The 20019-nt window shown below is 55.0% G+C and overlaps 1 protein-coding gene across 2 annotated transcripts in view; it reads left to right on the top strand.

Moving 5' to 3' along the window:
* Positions 1-20019, top strand: part of TOP1MT (DNA topoisomerase I mitochondrial) — a 98992-nt gene that overhangs the window by 2135 nt on the left and 76838 nt on the right. The window contains exons 1-4 of one of the 2 annotated variants that reach the window (XM_075352673.1): positions 5713-5766; positions 5914-6029; positions 6931-7051; positions 8971-9093. In XM_075352673.1, the coding sequence (XP_075208788.1) occupies positions 6986-7051; positions 8971-9093 (189 nt within the window). In that variant the 5' untranslated portion in view covers positions 5713-5766; positions 5914-6029; positions 6931-6985. Of the gene's footprint in view, positions 1-5712; positions 5767-5913; positions 6030-6930; positions 7052-8970; positions 9094-20019 lie in introns of those variants that run through there. The other variant, XM_075352672.1, reaches the window with a different exon arrangement.

Here is a 20019-nt window from a genome sequence, read left to right on the forward strand (position 1 = left end):
AGCCGGAGGAATCGCTACCAAAGCGTTTTTTTCTCATAATTTTCAGACTTCTCACTCCGCAACCGCGGGGAGCAGACTCCCCCGCTTTAGCGACATTTACCTACCACAGGTCAAAGGCCGGTGAGAGAGAGTCAGTTTGTCTCAAACTACCTCTCCGACCGAGCCGAGGCTCTTCTGCAGGCAGGACGAGTGGTAATCCCTGTTCCTCTTCAGGAACCAGTTACGCCTTTTGCTTCGACCTGGTCGTGGTGCCAAGATAGGACGGCTCCTTCCGTCCCGTTCTGGAATTTAAACTGCTTAACAAGCACGTGACAACCAGGCGGTTCCGGAGGGAATCACTCCGCTCCGTCATTGCCTCACTGTCTCAAAGAGTTTTTCCTAACATCCATAGACATTAGGATGCTTATCTCCACGTGCCGATTGCTCCAAGGCACCGGCGTTGGCTACGGGCATATTTCGTTTTGTAGCCCTACCCTTCGGCTGGCGACAGCCCCACGGGTTTTTCACCAAGTTCATGGCAGCAGTGGGAGCAGTCCCGCGCTCTTACGGTCACTCTGTGATCCCTTTCTTGGACAATCTACTTGTCAAGGCACTCTCTTTTAGAAGCATGCCAACACAACCTGAACATGGCGCTGGACCCTTCCCAGAGTTTCGGGGAGGTCTTTGACTTCTTCTAAGTTGAACCCAATCGCTGGCATATCTTGGCATAGAGTTTTCACACTCTCTCAGTGATAGTGAATTCCGCTGGACAAACAGCGTTCACTACAGACGAGGGTGCAGTCTCTCCTTCAAGGAGGCGCCTCATCCAGAGGCGAGCCTTTTCACGCAGTTTCATCTGCGTCCGCATCATTAGAAGATTCTTCGCTAAGGGGAAGGAAGTCGATGTTCCTACACAGTAACGTCCCCCTTTCACAGACGGTCAAAGACCGTCTTCAGAGGAGTCCACTCTTCAACTCAGTGGTCTAGAGCTCTGGGCAGTGTATCTTGCACTGCAAGCTTTCCTGCAGTGGCTGGAATGCAATCAGAACCGAATTCAGTCGGACTATCCACAGCGGTGGCGTACACATTCCGGACGTACAACACTAGGAAGCAAGTCTTCCTCAGTCGCGAGGACGTGGACGCAGGGGAATGGGACCTGCTCCCGTTTGGCTTCAAGAAATCGGTAGCCGCGGGATGAGGACGGACGTCGACATCATGGCGTCTCGGCAACTACAAGGTCTCGATTTTCATGGCGGGAGCTCTGGCGACAGGCGCCTTGGCTCAAGATTGGTCGCAGTTCCAGCTTCCGATTGCTGCCGCACTATTCTCGTCGCCCCAGACTGGCCGAGGAGGTTGTGGTACCGAGATCTGTGGCATCTCACAGTCAGTCGACTGTGAGCATTACGTCAGGGTCACAATGAGACGGGCTCGCCAGCCGCGGTTTGCCAAGATATTCCACAACTCGTGGAAGATATTCTTATCTTGGTGTTTTGCTCAGGGAGTGTATCCCTGGCCATCGGCTTTGCCTACTTTGCCTGCCCTCCTGCACTCTGGTCGGGAAAACGGTTGGTCGCTCGGCTCCCTTTAAGGGCAAGTCTCGGCACTATCCGTGTTGTTTCAGAAGCGTCTAGCACGTCTTCCTAAGGTGCGCACGTTGCTACAGGGAGTGTCATATTGTGCCCCCGTACGAGCGGCCGTTAGATCCATGGGATCTGAACGAGGTACTCGTTGCTCTCCAGAAGCCGCCTTTCGAGCCTCTGATGGGAGTTTCCCCTTTCTCGCCTGTCACAGAAAGTGGCTTTTCTAGGGCGATCACGTTTCTTCGGCGAGTGTATGAGCTGGCAGCTCTGTCATATCAGGCTCCCTTCCTGGTGTTTCACCAGGACTAGGTAGTGTTGCGCTCCATTCAGGAGTTTCTCCCTAAGGTAGTATCCGCGTTTCAGCTTAATCAGGATATATCATTACCTTCATTTTGTCCTCATCCGACTCACCGGTTTGAAACGGGTTTACATTTGTTAGATCTGGTCAGAGGACTCAGAATCTACTTTTCCCGCACGGCGCCTATGCGCCGATCTGATGCACTGTTTGTCCTTGTCGCTGGTACGCGCAAGGGATTGCAGGCTTCTAAAGCCAACATGGCTCGATGGCTCAAAGAACCAATTCTTGAAGCCTACCGTTCTGCTGAGCTTCCGGTTCCATCAGGGCTGAAGGCCCATTCAACCAGAGCCGTGGGTGTGTCCTGGGCATTACGCCACCAGGCTACGGCTCAACAGGTGTGCCAGGCAGCTACCTGGTCGAGTCTGCACATTTTCACCAAACATTATCAGGTGCATACCTATGCTTCGGCGGATGCCGGCCTAGGTAGAAGAGTACTGCAGGCGGCAGTGGCCTCCCCGTAGGGGAGCGCTGTCTTGCAGCCCTATCAAGAGGTATTTATTTACCCACCCAGGGACAGCTTTTGAACGTCCCAATTGTCTGGGTCTCCCAATAGAGCGCTGAAGAAGAAGGGAATTTTGTACTTACCGTAAATTCCTTTTCTTCTAGCTCTTATTGGGAGACCCAGCACCCGCCCTGTTGTCCTTCGGGATTCTTGGTTTGTTGCGGGTACACATGTTATTCATGTTGAACGGTTTGCAGTTCTCCGATGTTATTCGGAGTGAATTTGTTTAAACCAGTTATTGGCTTTCCTCCTTCTTGCTTTGGCACTAAAACTGAGTAAGCCCGTGATCCCACGGGGGGTGTATAGCCAGAAGGGGAGGGGCCTTACACTTTTTAGTGTAATACTTTGTGTGACCTCCGGAGGCAGTAGCTATACACCCAATTGTCTGGGTCTCCCAATAAGAGCTAGAAGAAAAGGAATTTACGGTAAGTACAAAATTCCCTTCTTACGGTAAGTAACAAAATTCCCTTCTTTACATGCGGCCGGTCCGGTTTTTGCCGCTTGCGGCATGCTACTGAGCATGCGCAGTGGCAAAAACCGCATGCGGCGGCCGGATGCGGTTTTTGCCGCATCGCGCCGCATCCGGCATCCATAGGGATGCATTGGGAAAAGCGCCGCATCGGTCGGATGCGGCGCGATGCGTTTTTTTTTTTGCCGGAGCAAAAAACGTGCCAGGCAACGTTCCATCCGGCTGCCGCATCGGCTAAATCTGCCGCATGCGACAAAAAACGGACCGAACGCAAGCCCATGCGGCACAATGCGTCACTAAGGGTGACAAATCTCCGGGCCCGGATGGCTACACCCCAGAGTACTACAGGAATTGAGTTCTGTGATAGATAGACCATTATTTTTAATCTTCTCAGATTCCTTAATAACAGGGTCGGTACCGCAGGACTGGCGCATAGCAAATGTGGTGCCAATATTCAAAAAGGGGACAAAAACTGAGCCGGGAAATTATAGGCCGGTAAGTTTAACCTCTACGGTTGGTAAAATCCTTGAGGGTTTCTTGAGAGATGCTATACTGGAGTATCTCAAGAAAAATAACCTTATGACAGAGTATCAACATGGGTTTATGAGGGATCGATCCTGTCAAACTGATCAGCTTCTATGAAGAGGTAAGTTCAAGCCTGGACCAGGGAAATGCAGTGGATGTTGTGTATATGGACTTTTCAAAAGCTTTTGATCCGGTGCCACACAAAAGGTTGGTACATAAAATGAGAATAATGGGGATAGGGGAAAATATGTGTAACTGGGTTAAAAACTGGCTCAGTGATAGGAAACAAAGGGTGGTTATTAATGGTACGTACTCGGACTGGGTCTCAGTTCATAGTGGGGTACCACAGGGGTCAGTATTGGGCCCGCTTCTTTTCAACATATTTATAAATGACCTTGTTGGGGGCATGCGGAGTAGAATTTCAATATTTGCAGATGATACTAAACTCTGCCGGGTAATCAATACAGAGGAGGATAGTTTTATATTACAGGGAGATTTATGTAAATTGGAGGATTGGGCTGAGAAGTGGCAATTGAAGTTTAATGTAGATAAATGTAAGGTCATGCACTTGGGTAGAGGAAATAACATTTATGATTATGTACTTAATTGTAGAACACTGGGTAAAACAGACACAGAAAAAGACTTGGGTGTATGGGGGGATGGTAAACTTCACTTTAGTGGCCAGTGTCAGGCAGCTGCTGCCAGGGCTAATAAAATAATGGGATGTATTAAAAGAGGTAGAAGTGTTCATGAAAAAAATATAGTTCTACCTCTGTACAAGTCACTAGTGCGACCGCACTTATATACTGTGTACAATTCTGGTCACCAATATATAAGAAGGACATAGCTGAACTGGAGAGGGTGCAGAGAAGACCACCAAGATTATTAGAGGAATGGGGGGCTGCAATACGAAGACAGGAAAAACGAAGGCTTAGGGGGGATCTAATCACAATGTATAAATATATGAGGGGACAGTACAGAGACCTTTCCAAAGATCTTTTTACACATAGGCCTGCGACTGGAACACGGGGGCATCCGCTACGTCTTGAGGAAAGAAGGTTTAATCGTAATCACAGACGAGGATTCTTTACTGTACGAGCAGTGAGACTATGGAACTCTCTGCCGCATGATGTTGTAATGAGGGATTCACTACTAACATTAAGCAGAGCCTGGACGCCTTTCCTGAAAAATGTAATATTACCAGTTATGTATATTAGATTTTATGACAGGGTATTGATCCAGGGAACTAGTCTGATTGCCGGATGTGGACGAAGGAAGGAAATGTTTTCCCCATTGGAACTTGTTTGCCACATTGGGGTTTTTTTTGTCTTCCTCTGGATCAACATGTTAGGCTACGGGGTGAACTAGATGGACTTAGAGTCTCCCTTCAACCTTAAAAACTATGATACTATGATACAATGCGGCACTAATTAAATCTATGCAGGAAAAACGCAACCGGCAGCAAAAAAAAAACGGTTGCGGTTTTCCTGCAAAGTGCCGGATTGTGCCGCATTGCAAAAGCCGGATGTGTGAAAGCAGCCTAATGCTCCTGTGCGGTGCCGGCTGCGCGGCAGGAGACCATGGGCCCTGTGATTGTGCCACATCAGTCACCGCCACAATAAATTATCAATTCGTCGCCTTTATTCCAAAATTGTCATGAAATTAAAGCCGCAGAAAATGAGCCGCTCACACCGCGCCACGCGGAGGAAACACCGCTCCGAAAATCCCAACACCACAGCGGAAAATAGTGGGAAGGGGCCACGGATATGATGTGTAATCTCCGCCACTGCTAGGCCCATTGCGGTGTCAGGAGCCGCTGATGTTTGGCGCTCGCCCCTTCTGAGCTGCGGTGAGGAGAGAACACATGGGGGTATTCAGATGCATAAACTGCGGGGTACGAGGGCGGGGACCCCGCAGCCATCAAACGCCCTCTCCCAGGAGCGTGTGTCAGATCACACTGCAGTTACACCAACCTCGTGTCACACAGAACTACATTTCCCATCATGCCTCTGCACAGCTGTGATTGGTGGCTTTCCAGGAAGCCTTTTCCCCAGGAGAGAGGTGATTGCTGGAAGCTGCAGACATGAATGTGGCGCTCGCTGTGTGTGTCACATGCTCTGCAAAGGCCACGCGCTGCGGGGGGCGCTCAGGACCTGCTGCGGGGGGCGCTCGGGACCTGCTGCACGCTGCGGGGGGCGCTACAGACCTGCTGCACGCTGCGGGGGGCGCTACAGACCTGCTGCACGCTGCGGGGGGCGCTACAGACCTGCTGCACGCTGCAGCCTGGATGGAGGCTCCTGACTGTGAGCAGTGTGCGGGCAGAGCGACACTGGTGATTATGGGCTCCGCGCAGGTGATGGACTTGTTACAATGTCTCAGTGCACAGACTTCACTGATACACTGTCACGCCCCAGCATCTCTGAGCAGCACGCACCACACTCTTGATCCATTTTTGGAGCAGATTTCCTTTTCTATGACTGATGTGAGTTTTTTGTCCTAGGTGGGAGGAGAAGAATTACGAGGACGGAGTGAAGTGGAAGTTTCTGGAACATCGGGGGCCGTTCTTTGCTCCTCTGTACGAGCCACTTCCAGACGACGTGCGCTTCCTCTATGATGGTGAGTGGCGCCTGTGCCGTGTCCGTGAGTCGGGGGTGGTCTCCTGGGACTGCTGTGGCAATGATCGCAGGCTGTCCATGCTGCCCTCCCCAATGCTCTGACGTGTCGGGAGCCCTACTGTTGGTGTACGTGTCCCCAGTGGCTGCTCTTGGAGCTGGAGTGCTGGAGCCGGGTGACCAGCTGCAACTCTCGTCTCTCTGATGAGTTGACTGGCTGCAGCGCTCGTCTGTCTGATGAGTTGACTGGCTGCAGCGCTCGTCTGTCTGATGAGTTGACTGGCTGCAGCGCTCGTCTGTCTGATGAGTTGACTGGCTGCAGCGCTCGTCTGTCTGATGAGTTGACTGGCTGCAGCGCTCGTCTGTCTGATGAGTTGATCGGCTGCAGCGCTCGTCTGTCTGAGTTGATTGGCTGCAGCGCTAGTCTGTGTGATGAGGTGACTGGCTGCAGCGGTTGTCTCTCTGAGTTGATCGGCTGCAGCACTCGTCTGTGTGATGAGGTGACTGGCTGCAGCGGTTGTCTCTGGTGAGTTGATCGGCTGCAGAGCTCGTCTCTGGTGAGTTGATCGGCTGCAGCGCTCGTCTCTGGTGAGTTGATCGGCTGCAGCGCTCGTCTCTGGTGAGTTGATCGGCTGCAGCGCTCGTCTCTGGTGAGTTGATCGGCTGCAGCGCTCGTCTCTGGTGAGTTGATCGGCTGCAGCGCTAGTCTCTGGTGAGTTGATCGGCTGCAGCGCTCGTCTGTGTGAGGAGTTGGTCGGCTGCAGCGCTCGTCTGAGTGATGAGTGGGTGCCACAGATTATCCGGTAGTCTTCTTCCTCACGCTGCGTGCACTGGTCTTTGCTATGGCCGCTGTCCGGTAGCAGCCTGTCCTCAGCTTTCCATGTCTTACTGTTCCCTGGATCCAGGAGAGCCGATGAAGCTGAGCCCGCAGCCGAGGAGGTGGCCACCTTCTACGGGAAGATGCTGGATCACGAGTACACCACAAAGGAGATATTCCAGAAGAACTTCTTCACAGACTGGAAGACGGTAATTGAGCTGTCGCTGTATGTGTCCTGGTGTCCGGGTGTCCCCGTACAGGCTGCGGATGGTGCTCTCCAGGCCTCGGACAGCCCGGTATGGCACCAGGAGAAGCCGTATATTGCCGGAGATCTCCGTGTACAGGCTGCGGATGGTGCTCTCCAGGCCTCGGACAGCCCGGTATGGCACCAGGAGAAGCCGTATATTGCCGGAGATCTCCGTGTACAGGCTGCGGATGGTGCTCTCCAGGCCTCGGACAGCCCGGTATGGCACCAGGAGAAGCCGTATATTGCCGGAGATCTCCGTGTACAGGCTGCGGATGGGGCTCTCCAGGCCTCGGACAGCCCGGTATGGCACCAGGAGAAGCCGTATATTACCTGAGATTACCGTGTAATGCGGGAGCACTTAGCCGTGTATCCTCACATTACTGTAGACTAGTGTGGTGGCAGGCTGGTGCCCTGGTGCAGTGGATGCCATACTGACCGCTGCGGACCCTCCTGACTGCTGGTGCCGCTTCTGATTAGGTAGTCCTGTGATGTCGCTGGTCTAACCAATCTAAATAGAAGCAATTCATGACAGCAGGTGCTAGAGTGTTTGCAGGGTCGTGATCCACCACCCGCAGGTGCAGGGTAGTGATCCGCCCCCCGCAGGCGCAGGGTAGTGATCCAGCCCCCCCGCAGGCGCAGGGTAGTGATCCGCCCCCCCCCCCCCCCCCCGCAGGCGCAGGGTAGTGATCCGCCCCCCCCCCCCCGCAGGCGCAGGGTAGTGATCCGCCCCCCCCCCCCCCCGCAGGCGCAGGGTAGTGATCCGCCCCCCCCCCCCCCGCAGGCGCAGGGTAGTGATCCGCCCCCCCCCCCCCCCGCAGGCGCAGGGTAGTGATCCGCCCCCCCCCCCCCCCGCAGGCGCAGGGTAGTGATCCGCGCCCCCCCCCGCAGGCGCAGGGTAGTGATCCGCCCCCCCCCCCCCGCAGGCGCAGGGTAGTGATCCGCCCCCCCCCGCAGGCGCAGGGTAGTGATCCACCCCCCCCCGCAGGCGCAGGGTAGTGATCCGCCCCCCCCCCCGCAGGCGCAGGGTAGTGATCCGCACCCCCGCAGGCGCAGGGTAGTGATCCGCCCCCCCCGCAGGCGCAGGGTAGTGATCCCCCCCCCCCCCCCCCCCCCCCCCCGCAGGCGCAGGGTAGTGATCGGCCCCCCCGCAGGCGCAGGGTAGTGATCCGCCCCCCCGCAGGCGCAGGGTAGTGATCCGCCCCCCCGCAGGCGCAGGGTAGTGATCCGCCCCCCCCGCAGGCGCAGGGTAGTGATCCGCCCCCCCGCAGGCGCAGGGTAGTGATCCGCCCCCCCGCAGGCGCAGGGTAGTGATCCGCCCCCCCGCAGGCGCAGGGTAGTGATCCGCCCCCCCCCGCAGGCGCAGGGTAGTGATCCGCCCCCCCCGCAGGCGCAGGGTAGTGATCCGCCCCCCCGCAGGCGCAGGGTAGTGATCCGCCCCCCCCGCAGGCGCAGGGTAGTGATCCGCCCCCCCGCAGGCGCAGGGTAGTGATCCGCCCCCCAGCAGGCGCAGGGTAGTGATCCGCCCCCCAGCAGGCGCAGGGTAGTGATCCGCCCCCCAGCAGGCGCAGAGTAGTGATCCGCAGGCGCAGGGTAGTGATCCGCCCCCCCCGCAGGCGCAGGGTCGTGATCCGCCCCCTCGCGGGCGCAGGGTCGCGATCCGCCCCCCCCGCAGGCGCAGGGTCGTGAACCGCCACCCGCAGGCGCAGGGTCGTGATCCGCCCCCGCGCAGGGTCGTGATCCGCCCCCCCCGCAGGCGCAGGGTGGTGGTCCGCCCCCCGCAGATTACCGGTGTCTGCTGGGCGACTGGATGGCAAATCTTCTGCTCATGTTATCTCTACAGCTTTGCAGCTTTTTCATAAAGTCTCTCCTCTTTCTGTTTAGCAAATGATCAAAGAAGAGAAGAAAACCATAAAATATCTGTACAAGTGCGACTTCTCCGAGATCCACAAGTACTTCTACGACAAGAACGAGGCTCGGAAAGCTTTACCCAAAGAGGAGAAGCAGGTGAGGTCTGCGGCTCGGTGTCACCCTCCTCCTAAATCCCGGCCCCAGCTCTCACCGATGTGTCTAGACTGGGCTGCAGATGGCTCACCCATGCCCAGCAGATGACATACCGGTACGTCATGTGCTGGCTCGCTGACTTTGATGCCTCGCACGCTAAGCTGCGTATTTACTGGCCGATGATAGAGACATACGAGGGCTCAATTATTCAGCCATCATCTGTCCCTATCAGCTACGGCTGGTAGTGTGGTAAACTGTGACAGTAGCATGTAATGTGCCAGCAGGGGGACGCATCGGTCCCCACTCCCATCGGTGTGCCCCTGATTGCAGTGTGCAGCCTGCTGAAGACCCCCCGTGTCTGGCATTATGATACCCCTTGTGAGATGCCGAGGGGAGAAGCACTAGAGAACAGGTATTTCTTCAGCACTATATTGGGAGACCCAGACGATTGGGTGTATAGCACTGCCTCCGGAGGCCACACAAAGCAATTACACTAAAAAGTGTAAGGCCCCTCCCCTTCTGGCTATACACCCCCAGTGGGATCACTTGCTCACAAGTTTTCTGCTTTGTGCGAAGGAGGTCAGACATCCACGCATAGCTCCACTGTTTGTAGTCAGCAGTAGCTGCTGGCTATATCGGATGGAAGAAAAGAGGGCCCATATGGGGCCCCCAGCATGCTCCCTTCTCACCCGCGGTGGTGCTTGTAAGGTTGAGGTACCTATTGCTGGTACAGAGGCTGGAGCCCACATGCTGTTTTCCTTCCACATCCCCTGGTGGGCTCTGTGGAAGTGGGATCTTGCCGGCCCCCAAGCCCAGAGAACCTGCTGGATTTGGAGCGGGAGTGCCGTTCAGGGACAAGGCCCTGCAACTTTCAGGTACTCTGTGTCCCCGGCAGGCACGGACACTCTCAAGGCTTGCTGAGCGTTATAGTGCGCCGGGGACAGTAGCGCTGTGCGCTGGGGTTAGGTCACTGCAGCTTGGCTGAGTGACGTTACATGTTGGGAACTACTGCGCCGACCGCTCCTGGAGCGGCGGCGCAGCTGCGACTTGTGGTGCGCCGGGGACTTTGCGCCGACCGCGCTTTTACGGCGGCGGCGCTTCTAACTTTAGTACCCGGCTTCTGCGGCCTAGTGCCGCTTCGTTCCCGCCCCCATCCTGTCAATCAGGGTAGGGGAGAGACGCTGCTCAATTGGCAGCGCCGAGGGCTGGAGCTCTATTTACATGCTCCAGCCCTCTCACTAGGCACAGTGGGAAGCAGGCTTCCCGCTCTTCGTCTGTATACGCCCAGGGCCCGCCCCCCCTCTCCACAAGGACGCCGGCAGCCATTACACATGCGGTCTGGCTGGGGAAAGGCAGCAGGCTCTGGGAGACCCAGACTAAAGGGATTTCGGCGACCACACACCCGCTCCTAAGCGGGCGGTAAGCAGCACTTTAGTGCTGGCCCCACTAGTGCCTCAGTGTTATATTAGTGTACTTTTTTCTTGGTACCATATATATTTATATAGTTGCACTGTAAGGTCGCTTCTTGGCTGGACACCCTGTACTGCTCTGAGGAGGCAGCAACATGTCATCCGCAAAACGCAAGGGTGCCAAGGCACGGGCTGTGTACACTGTTTGTACTGCATGTGGGGCTAATCTACCGGCAGGCTCCAATGACTCACATTGTGTGCAATGTTCAGTCCCAGTGGCACTTCGTCAGCCAGAGCCTATGGTGGTAGTGGCCCAGGCAGAGACGCCTGTGTACCCTGCCCCGGTGACGGGGACAGACTTTGCAGTTTTTGCTGATAAAATGTCTGTGACTATGACAAAAATCCTTGAGGCCTTGCAGTCCAGGCCAGTTACTCAGACCATGGACACTGCTGTGTCTATGCTCTCCGGTCCCCCTCAGTTGGAACTAATCCGTACTTCAGGGGGGTCTCAAGCATCACAGGCTGAAGTCTCTGACTCAGATGACAGTCCCAGGCAGCCTAAGCGAGCTCGCTGGGAAAGACCCCCAACGTCTTCACACTGTTCAGGGTCTCAGCGACAAGAGTCTCTCTGTGATGAGACTGAGGACGGTGATCAGGATTCTGATCCTGAGGCCCCTCTCAATCTGGATGCCCCTGATGGTGACGCCATGGTTAATGACCTTATATCGGCAATTAATAGGCTGTTGGATATTTCTCCCCCAGCCCCTTCTGCAGAGGAGGCAGCGGCACAGCAGGAGAAGTTCCATTTCCTGTATCCCAAGCGTAAATTAAGTGCTTTTCTGGACCACTCTGACTTCAGAGAATCGATCCAGAAACACGACGCTCATCCAGACAAGCGTTTCTCTAAACGTTCTAAGGATACACGTTATCCTTTTCCCTCTGAGGTGGCCAAACGCTGGACCCAGTGTCCAAAGGTGGATCCCCCAATTTCCAAGCTTGCGGCTAGATCCATAGTCGCAGTAGAGGATGGCGCTTCACTTAAAGATGCCAACGACAGACAGATGGACCTTTGGTTGAAGTCTGTCTATGAAGCTATCGGCGCGTCGTTTGCTCCAGCATTCGCGGCCGTGTGGGCACTCCAAGCTATTTCAGCTGGTTTAGCACAGGTGGATGCTTTCATACATCCAGCAGTGCCGCAAGTGGCGTCCCTAACTTCGCAAATGTCTGCGTTTGCGACCTATGCTATCAATGCTGTCCTAGAATCTACGAGCCGTACCGCTATGGCGTCCGCCAATTCTGTGGTTTTGCGCAGAGCCTTGTGGTTAAAGGACTGGAAAGCAGATGCTGGTTCTAAAAAATGCTTAACCAGCTTGCCATTATCTAGAGACAGACTGTTTGGTGAGCCATTGGCTGAAATCATAAAACAGTCCAAGGGTAAGGACTCTTCCTTACCACAGCCCAGAGCAAGTAAACCTCAACAGAAAAAGTGGCAGTCGAGGTTTCGGTCCTTTCGAGGCTCGGGCAAGGCCCAATTCTCCTCGTCCAAAAGGACTCAGAAAGAACAAGGGAGCTCAGATTCCTGGCGGGCTCACTCACGCCCCAGGAAAGCAAATGGAGGAACCGCTTCCAAAGCGGCTACCTCATGACTTTCGGCCTCCTCCCTCCGCATCCTCGGTCGGTGGCAGGCTCTCCCGCTTTTGCGACATTTGGCTGTCACAGGTCAAAGACCGGTGGGTAACAGACATTTCTTCGTCGCTCCATTGGGAGACCCAGACGATTGGGTGTATAGCTACTGCCTCCGGAGGCCACACAAAGCATTACACTAAAAAGTGTAAGGCCCCTCCCCTTCTGGCTATACACCCCCAGTGGGATCACTGGCTCACCAGTTTTCGGCTTTGTGCGAAGGAGGTCAGACATCCACGCATAGCTCCACTGTTTAGTCAGCAGTAGCTGCTGACTATATCGGATGGAAGAAAAGAGGGCCCATATGGGGCCCCCAGCATGCTCCCTTCTCACCCCACTGGTGGTTTGTAAGGTTGAGGTACCTATTGCTGGTACGGCGGCTGGAGCCCACATGCTGTTTTCCTTCCACATCCCCCTGAGGGGCTCTGAGGAAGTGGGATCTTACCGGCCCCAAAGCCCTGAGGCCGGGCTCCATCCACAGACCCATTGAACCTGCTGGATGTGGAGCGGGAGTGCCGTTCAGGGACATGGCCCTGCACCATTCAGGTACTCTGTGTCCCCGTACACACAGGCACAGCACACTCCAGACTTGCTGGGTGTGCTAGTGCGCCGGGGACAGTAAAGGGTTACAGTCACTGCAGCCTAGCTGAGTGACTTTATTTATGGGGAACTACCGCGCCGGACGCTCCGGGAGCGGCGGCGCGGCTGGGACTTGTAGTGCGCCGGGGACTTAGCGCCGACCGCGCTTTTACGGCGGCGGCGCTTATAAATCCAGTCCCCGGCTTTTGCGGCCTAGCTCTGCTTCGTTCCCGCCCCCACCCTGTCAATCAGGGTAGGGGAGAGACGCTGTACAATCAGCAGCGCCGAGGGCTGGAGCCTTATTTACATGCTCCAGCCCTCTCACTGGACACTGTGGGACGCCGGTTTCCCGCTCTGACTTGGGGCACGCCCACGGCCCGCCCCTACTCACACGAGCTGGAGAAGGACGCCGGCAGCCATTACTGCAGTCCGAGCTGAGAGAACGGACTCTGGGCAACCAGGCACAGGACTAGGGCGACCACACACCAGCTTATAGGCGGGCGGTAAGCGGCACCTGAAGTGCTGACACTAAATACCGCAGTTTGTCCATTTGTATTTTATGCTTACACGGCATAGGTCGCTATTTTTGGCTATATGCCCTCTTAGATGGCGACACATCAGCAGCAGGAAAGCAGGGGTGCTAAGGCACAGGCTTTCTATGCTGCTTGTATTGCACGTACTGAAGTGTTCATGTGTATTTATGCTTGTATGCTATACACAGCACTGTACGGTCACTAGTCTTGGCTATATTCGCCATAGAATGGCTAGACTACAGCAGCAGAAAAGCAAGGGTGCTGAGGCACAGGTTTTTTTCTATGCTGCTTGTATTGCAGGGGTTGCAGTGTTCATTTGTACTTATGCTTGTATACTATACATTGCACTGTATGGTCGCTATTCTGGGCTATATTCCCCTAGATGGCTAGTCTACAGCAGCAGAAAAGCAGGCTTTCTATGCTGCTTGTATTGCATGTGCTGCAGTGTGCATTTGTACTTTATGCTTGTATGATATACATTGCACTGTACGGTCGCCATTCTTGGCTCTATAAGTCGGCAGCAGCATATAAGCAACACAGGCTTTCGATGCTGTTTTTACTGCATGTGATACTGTTCCACGGCACTGAACCCCATTGTGTGCAATGCTCCCCTGTAGCACTTGGTCAGCCGGGGTCTCTACTAGACGTGGCCAAAGGAACCACCTCTCAACCCTGTCTAAGGACAGGGACGGAGTTGCAATGGGATAGAGACTTGCAGTCCGGACAGGCCATGGGCAATCTGGATCATTGCTCCCTGGCCACCCTCATTGGGAATAAAATCGGTGCTCCGGGGGGGTCCCAGGAGGCTCTCTGTATGATGAGGCAGACGTAGCTCATCAGGACTTTGATCCTGACACCGCTCTCAATCCGGATACACCGGATGGTGACGCCATAAGGAATGATCCTATAGCGTCCATCAATGGAATGTTGGATCTTTCTCCCTCAGCTCCCCCAGCGGAGGAGTCAGCTTCACAGCAGGAGAAGTCCCATTTCAGTAGCTCAAACGTATATTGAGTATTGTTCTGGCCACGCTGACTTCAGAGAAGCAGTCCAGGAACACCACGCTTCCCAGATAAGCGTTTTCTCCAAACGTATTAAGGATACACGTTATCCCTTTCCCCCTGACGTGGTCAAGCGTTGGACCCAGGGTCCAAAGGTGGATTCTCCAATCTCCAGGCTTGCGGCTAGAGCATAGTTGCAGTGGAGATGGGACTTCACTTACAGATGCCATTGACAGACAGATGGACTCTGGTTGGAATCTGTCTATGAGGCTATCGGCGTGTCGGTTGCTCCGGCATTCACAGCCGTATGGGCACCCTAAGCTTTTCAGCTGTTCTTGCGCAGCTGGTCTTGAGCACATGTACATCTGTGCCGCAGGGGCGTCCGTAACCTCGCAATGTCTGCATTGCGACTTACCCTATTAATGCTGTCCTGGAAGGACAGTCGAGGTTTCGGTCCTTCCCAGGCTCGGGCAGGTCCCAATTGTCCTCGTCCAAAAGGGCTGAAAAGCCTCAGAGGGGCTCAGCTTCCGGCCGGGCTCAATCACGCCCAAGGAAGGCAGCCGGAGGAACCGCTACCAAGACGGTCTCCTCATGACTCTCAGCTCTCTCATCTCTCCGCATCCGCGGTTGATGGCAGACTCGCTCGCCTTTGGCGACATTTAGCTGCCACAGGTCACAGACCGGTGGGTGAGGGACATTGTGCCCACGTGCACAGGACAGAGTTCTGTTCTCGTCCTCCGACTCGATTCTTCAGAACGTCCCCACCTCCCCACCGAGCAGATGCTCTTCTGCAGGCAGAAGGAGTGGTAATCCCGGTTCCTCTTCAGGAACAAGACACGGCTTTCCTCCAATCTGGTTGTGGTGCCAAAAAAGGATGGCTCTTTCCGTTCCGTTCTGGACCTAAAACTGCTCAACAAGCACGTGGAGGCCAGGCGGTTCCGGATGATACCCTCCGCTCCGTCATTGCCTCAATATCTCAAGGAAATTTCCTAGCATCAATAGACATCAAAGATGCTTGTCTCCACGTGCCGATTGCTACACAGCACCATTGTTTTTCTACGTTTCGTGATAGGAAACGACCATCTTCAGTTCGTAGCTCTGCCATTCGGGCTGGCGACAGCCCCACGGGTGTTCGCCAAGGTCATGACGGCAGTGGTAGCAGTCTTGCACTCACAGGGACACTCTGTGATCCCTTACTTGGACGATCTACTTGTCAAGGCACCCTCTCAAGAGGCATGCCAACTCAGCCTGAATGTTGCGCTGGAGACTCTCCAGACGTTCGGGTGGATCATCAACTTCTCAAAGTCAAACCTGTCACGACCCAATCACTAACGTATCTTGGCATGGAGTTTCATACCCTCTCAGCGGTAGTGAAGCTTCCGCTGGACAAGCAGAGGTCACTACAGACTGGGGTGCAGACTCTCCTTCAAGGTCAGTCGCACTCCTTAAGACGCCTCATGCACTTCCTCGGGAAGATGGTGGCGGCAATGGAGGCGGTTCCGTTTGCGCAGTTTCATCTGCGTCCACTTCAATGGGACATTCTCCGCCAATGGGACGGGAAGTCAACATCCCTGAACAGGAAAGTATCCCTTTCACAGACGGCAAGGACTCTCTGCAATGGTGGCTTCTTCCCACCTCATTATCACAGGGAAGATCCTTCCTACCACCGTCTTGGGCGGTGGTCACGACAGACGCGAGTCTGTCAGGGTGGGGAGCGGTTTTTCTCCACCACAGGGCTCAGGGTACGTACACTCAGCAGGAGTCCACCCTTCAGATCAATGTTCTGGTAATCAGAGCAGTGTATCTTGCCCTACTAGCCTTCCAGCAGTGGCTGGAAAGAAAGCAGATCCGAATTCAGTCGGACAACTCCACAGCGGTGGCATACATCAATCACCAAGGAGGGACACGCAGTCGGCAAGCCTTCCAGGAAGTCCGGCGGATTCTGATGTGGGTGGAAGCCACGGCCTCCACCATATCCGCAGTTCATATCCCCGGCGTAGAAAACTGGGAGGCAGACTTCCTCAGTCGCCAGGGCAGGGACGCAGGGGAATGGTCCCTTCACCCGGACGTGTTTCAGGAAATCTGTCGCCGCTGGGGAAGGCCGGACGTCGACCTAATGGCGTCCCGGCACAACAACAAGGTCCCAACCTTCATGGCACGGTCTCGCGATCAGAGAGCGCTGGCGGCAGACGCCCTAGTGCAAGATTGGTCGCAGTTCCGGCTCCCTTATGTGTTTCCACCTCTGGCACTCTTGCCCAGAGTGCTACGCAAGATCAGATCCGATTGCAGCCGCGTCATACTCGTCGCCCCAGACTGGCCGAGGAGGGCGTGGTATCCGGATCTGTGGCAGCTCACGGTCGGCCAACCGTGGGCACTACCAGACCGACCAGACTTACTGTCCCAAGGGCCGTTTTTCCATCGGAATTCTGCGGCCCTGAACCTGACTGTGTGGCCATTGAGTCCTGGATCCTAGCGTCTTCAGGATTATTCCACGGGGTCGTTGCCACCATGAGACAGGCTAGGAAGCCCACGTCCGCTAAGAACCACAGAACGTGGGGGATATTCTTATCCTGGTGCTCTGCTCAGGGAGTGTCTCCCTGGCCATTTGCATTGCCTACCTTTCTTTCTTTCCTGCAATCTGGGTTAGAAAAAGGTTTGGCGCTCGGCTCCCTTAAAGGTCAGGTATCGGCGCTATCCGTCTTTTTTCAGAGGCGTTTGGCACGCCTTCCTAAGGTGCGCACGTTCCTACACGGGGTTTGCCATATCGTTCCCCCGTACAAGCGGCCGTTAGATCCATGGGATCTGAACAGGGTACTAGTTGCCCTCCAGAAGCCGCCCTTCGAGCCTCTGAGGGAGGTTTCACTTTCTAGACTATCCCAGAAAGTGGCTTTTCTGGTAGCGATCACATCTCTTCGGAGAGTGTCTGAGCTGGCAGCGCTGTCATCCAAGACTCCCTTCCTGGTCTTCCACCAGGACAAGGTAGTGCTGCGCCCCATTCAGGAGTTTCTCCCGAGGGTGGTATCCTCTTTTCATCTTAATCAGGATATCTCCTTGCCTTCGTTTTCTCCTCATGCAGTTCATCGGTATGAGAAGGATTTACATTTGTTAGATCTGGTGAGAGCACTCAGAATCTACATTTCCCGCACGGCGCCCCTGCGCCGCTCCGATGCACTCTTTGTCCTTGTCGCTGGTCCGCGCAAAGGGTCGCAGGCTTCTAAGGCCGCCCTGGCTCGATGGATCAAAGAACCAATTCTTGAAGCCTACCGTTCTGCTGGGCTTCCGGTTCCATCAGGGCTGAAGGCCCATTCTACCAGAGCCGTGGGTGCGTCCTGGGCATTACGACACCAGGCTACGGCTCAACAGGTGTGCCAGGCAGCTGCCTGGTCGAGTCTGCACACTTTCACCAAACATTATCAGGTGCATACCTATGCTTCGGCGGACGCCAGCCTAGGTAGAAGAGTCCTGCAGGCGGCAGTTGCCTCCCCGTAGGGGAGGGCTGTCTTCGCAGCTCTAACATGAGGTATTTCTTTACCCACCCAGGGACAGCTTTTGGACGTCCCAATCGTCTGGGTCTCCCAATGGAGCGACGAAGAAGAAGGGAATTTTGTTACTTACCGTAAATTCCTTTTCTTCTAGCTCCTATTGGGAGACCCAGCACCCGCCCTGTTGTCCTTCGGGATTTTTTGGGTTGTTTCGGGTACACATGTTGTTCATGTTGAACGGTTTTTCAGTTCTCCGATGTTACTCGGAGTGAATTTGTTTAAACCAGTTATTGGCTTTCCTCCTTCTTGCTTTTGCACTAAAACTGGTGAGCCAGTGATCCCACTGGGGGTGTATAGCCAGAAGGGGAGGGGCCTTACACTTTTTAGTGTAAAGCTTTGTGTGGCCTCCGGAGGCAGTAGCTATACACCCAATCGTCTGGGTCTCCCAATAGGAGCTAGAAGAAAAGGAATTTACGGTAAGTAACAAAATTCCCTTCTTTGTCTCGCGGGTACAGAATCGAGTTCAGTTCTCGGCCTCCACTTCGGTTCTTCAGAACCTCCCCACACCCCAACCGAGCAGATGCCCTGCGGCAGGCGGTGGACTCTCTAAGAGCAGAAGGAGTCGTGATCCCTGTCCCCCCTCAGGAACGGGGGCGAGAATTTTACTCCAATCTCTTTGTGGTTCCAAAAAAGGACGGCTCCTTCCGTCCTGTTCTGGACCTAAAACTGCTCAACAAGCATGTGAACGCCAGGCGGTTCCGGATGGAATCCCTCCGCTCAGTCATTGCCTCAATGTCTCAAGGAGATTTCCTAGCATCAATAGACATCAAAGATGCTTATCTCCACGTGCCGATTGCTACAGAGCACCAACGCTTTCTACGCTTCGTGATAGGAGACGACCATCTTCAGTTCGTAGCTCTGCCATTTGGTCTGGCGACAGCCCCTCGGGTGTTCACCAAGATCATGGCGGCAGTGGTAGCAGTCTTACACTCTCACGGACACTCTGTGATCCCTTACTTGGACGATCTACTGGTCAAGGCATCCTCTCAAGAGGCATGCCAACTCAGCCTGAATGTTGCACTGGAGACTCTCCAGGCGTTCGGGTGGATCATCAACTTCCCAAAGTCAAATCTGTCACCGACCCAATCACTAACGTATCTTGGCATGGAGTTTCATACTCTCTCAGCGATAGTGAAGCTTCCGCTGGACAAGCAGCGGTCTCTACAGACTGGGGTGCAGGCTCTCCTTCAAAGTCAGTCGCACTCCTTAAGACGCCTCATGCACTTCCTCGGGAAGATGGTGGCGGCAATAGAGGCGGTTCCGTTTGCGCAGTTTCATCTGCGTCCACTTCAATGGGACATTCTCCGCCAATGGGACGGGAAGTCAACATCCCTGGACAGGAAAGTCTCCCTTTCCCAGACGGCCAAGGACTCTCTGCAGTGGTGGCTTCTTCCCACCTCATTATCACAGGGAAGATCCTTCCTACCACCGTCTTGGGCGGTGGTCACGACAGACGCGAGTCTGTCAGGGTGGGGAGCAGTCTTTCTCCACCACAGGGCTCAGGGTACGTGGACTCGGCAGGAGTCCACCCTTCAGATCAATGTTCTGGAAATCAGAGCAGTGTATCTTGCCCTACTAGCCTTCCAGCAGTGGCTGGAAGGAAGGCAGATCCGAATTCAGTCGGACAACTCCACAGCGGTGGCATACATCAACCACCAAGGGGGGGACACGCAGTCGGCAAGCCTTCCAGGAAGTCCGGCGGATTCTGATGTGGGTGGAAGCCACGGCCTCCACCATATCCGCAGTTCACATCCCCGGCGTAGAAAACTGGGAAGCAGACTTCCTCAGTCGCCAGGGCATGGACACAGGGGAATGGTCCCTTCACCCAGACGTGTTTCAGGAAATCTGTCGCCGCTGGGGGGTGCCGGACGTCGACCTAATTGCGTCACGGCACAACAACAAGGTCCCAACCTTCATGGCACGGTCTCGCGATCAAAGAGCGCTGGCGGCAGACGCCCTAGTGCAAGATTGGTCGCAGTTCCGGCTCCCTTATGTGTTTCCACCTCTGGCACTCTTGCCCAGAGTGCTACGCAAGATCAGATCCGATTGCAGCCGCGTCATACTTGTCGCCCCAGACTGGCCGAGGAGGGCGTGGTATCCGGATCTGTGGCAGTTCACGGTCGGCCAACCGTGGGCACTCCCAGACCGACCAGACTTACTGTCCCAAGGGCCGTTTTTCCAT

Source organism: Anomaloglossus baeobatrachus, chromosome 6 (genome assembly GCF_048569485.1).
Source record: "Anomaloglossus baeobatrachus isolate aAnoBae1 chromosome 6, aAnoBae1.hap1, whole genome shotgun sequence".
Taxonomy (NCBI): Eukaryota; Metazoa; Chordata; class Amphibia; order Anura; family Aromobatidae; genus Anomaloglossus; species Anomaloglossus baeobatrachus.